The sequence below is a fragment of the Trichinella spiralis genome (assembly GCF_000181795.1).
Source record: "Trichinella spiralis strain ISS 195 chromosome Unknown Scfld4302, whole genome shotgun sequence".
Taxonomy (NCBI): Eukaryota; Metazoa; Nematoda; class Enoplea; order Trichinellida; family Trichinellidae; genus Trichinella; species Trichinella spiralis.
The window spans coordinates 1-1,266 of record NW_003531241.1 but is presented as its reverse complement, the minus strand read 5'-3'; the positions used below and the strand labels follow the sequence as shown (position 1 = coordinate 1,266).

Below are 1,266 nucleotides of genomic sequence, written 5' to 3'. Positions count from 1 at the left end.
AACGCTGAAAAAATCCTTAACTGCTTAGTAAATTTGCAAGGACAGTGAAAAATCAATTGCACTTCAGAATAAATGCTAAATATTATTCAATTAATTCAAATTGTATGATCATAGCATTATAATTGACTGTCAAAGTTATAAATCAAACGCTTAAGTGTTGCAACACTGGCAGCTGCATAAAGTAGAACAGCAACAAAAATTATTTCAATTGTCATAACTTCAAACTCTGAACATTCACTTTGATCTTTATTACCGCGCATGTCAACAGCTTCGACACGCTTCTTAGAAATTTGCCGACGCAGCACTATAAATGTAATAAATCGAATGCTTGACGGATGCAACATCATGCAGGAGTAACGAATCACAATTCCTGGAAATACATCTCAAAGTAACCTTTCATTCCTGGGATTGGCTTTTCATGTAATTAATATTACTATTCATTGTTTTCATGCTTGTCAGTAATATAGAATTTCTCATAACAATTATACCAATTCTGTATTAAAATTCTCTTTGTAATATTCACTGTGATTTACATCATTAGCTTCTTCTGCTGGTCTGCCATCTAAGTCCTTCTTTCAAATGCGCCTAACGCTAATATCCCTTCTCTTTATGATTATTTTCATAAATTTAATACGCCATTGGTTAAAATTCATTTCAGGTAATGACAACTAATTTTCATTTTCCATTATACAGATTTTATTATACAAATTAGTGTTTTCGACTGTATTATAAAAAAATGGAAGTTAATTATATTCAAAAGTATACATACCTGAAAGAAAACTCTACAGTAAGCAATATTATCTTTCTAATTTCTAATATCTAATCACAAAAATAATGGAGACGGCAATTTTGATTTGAGATATTTCCATGAAAGAATAAAACAAACAAATTGGTTTCTCACGACAAAGTAAAATTCAAACTTTAATTTCATTTTTTCTTTAGGAAATGGTTATCAATTTCTCCGATAATAGTCATCAAAAATCCACAATCAATAATATCAGAAAAAATATCTGCAATTAGCTATAGACGAAGCCTTCTAAAAACAGTACTGTTCATAGGCAAGCACACGCACATTTCATTCACTGATTTTCCTCATTTATTTATGTATGAACAAGTACTATTGCGTCATAAATTTATTTCAACAATTTTAGTTACTTTGCTGCTTTTCCCATGCAATTAAACGATGATCCATGAAATACTGCTCATATTCATGGTGGCGAGTAATGGACTAATAGCGCTAGTATTGGACAGAGAAATTATAGTGCC

At 30.6% G+C, this 1,266-nt stretch overlaps 1 protein-coding gene across 1 annotated transcript; it reads right to left on the bottom strand.

The window, feature by feature from the left end:
• Window positions 1–116: 116 nt before the first annotated feature.
• Window positions 117–562, bottom strand: Tsp_14364 (conserved hypothetical protein). The gene is made up of 3 exons (XM_003367424.1): window positions 534–562; window positions 435–493; window positions 117–370 (listed from the first exon to the last, which is right to left on the bottom strand). The coding sequence occupies exons 1-3, from the start codon at window positions 560–562 to the stop codon at window positions 117–119; spliced, it is 342 nt and encodes a 113-aa protein (XP_003367472.1).
• Window positions 563–1,266: the final 704 nt, after the last annotated feature.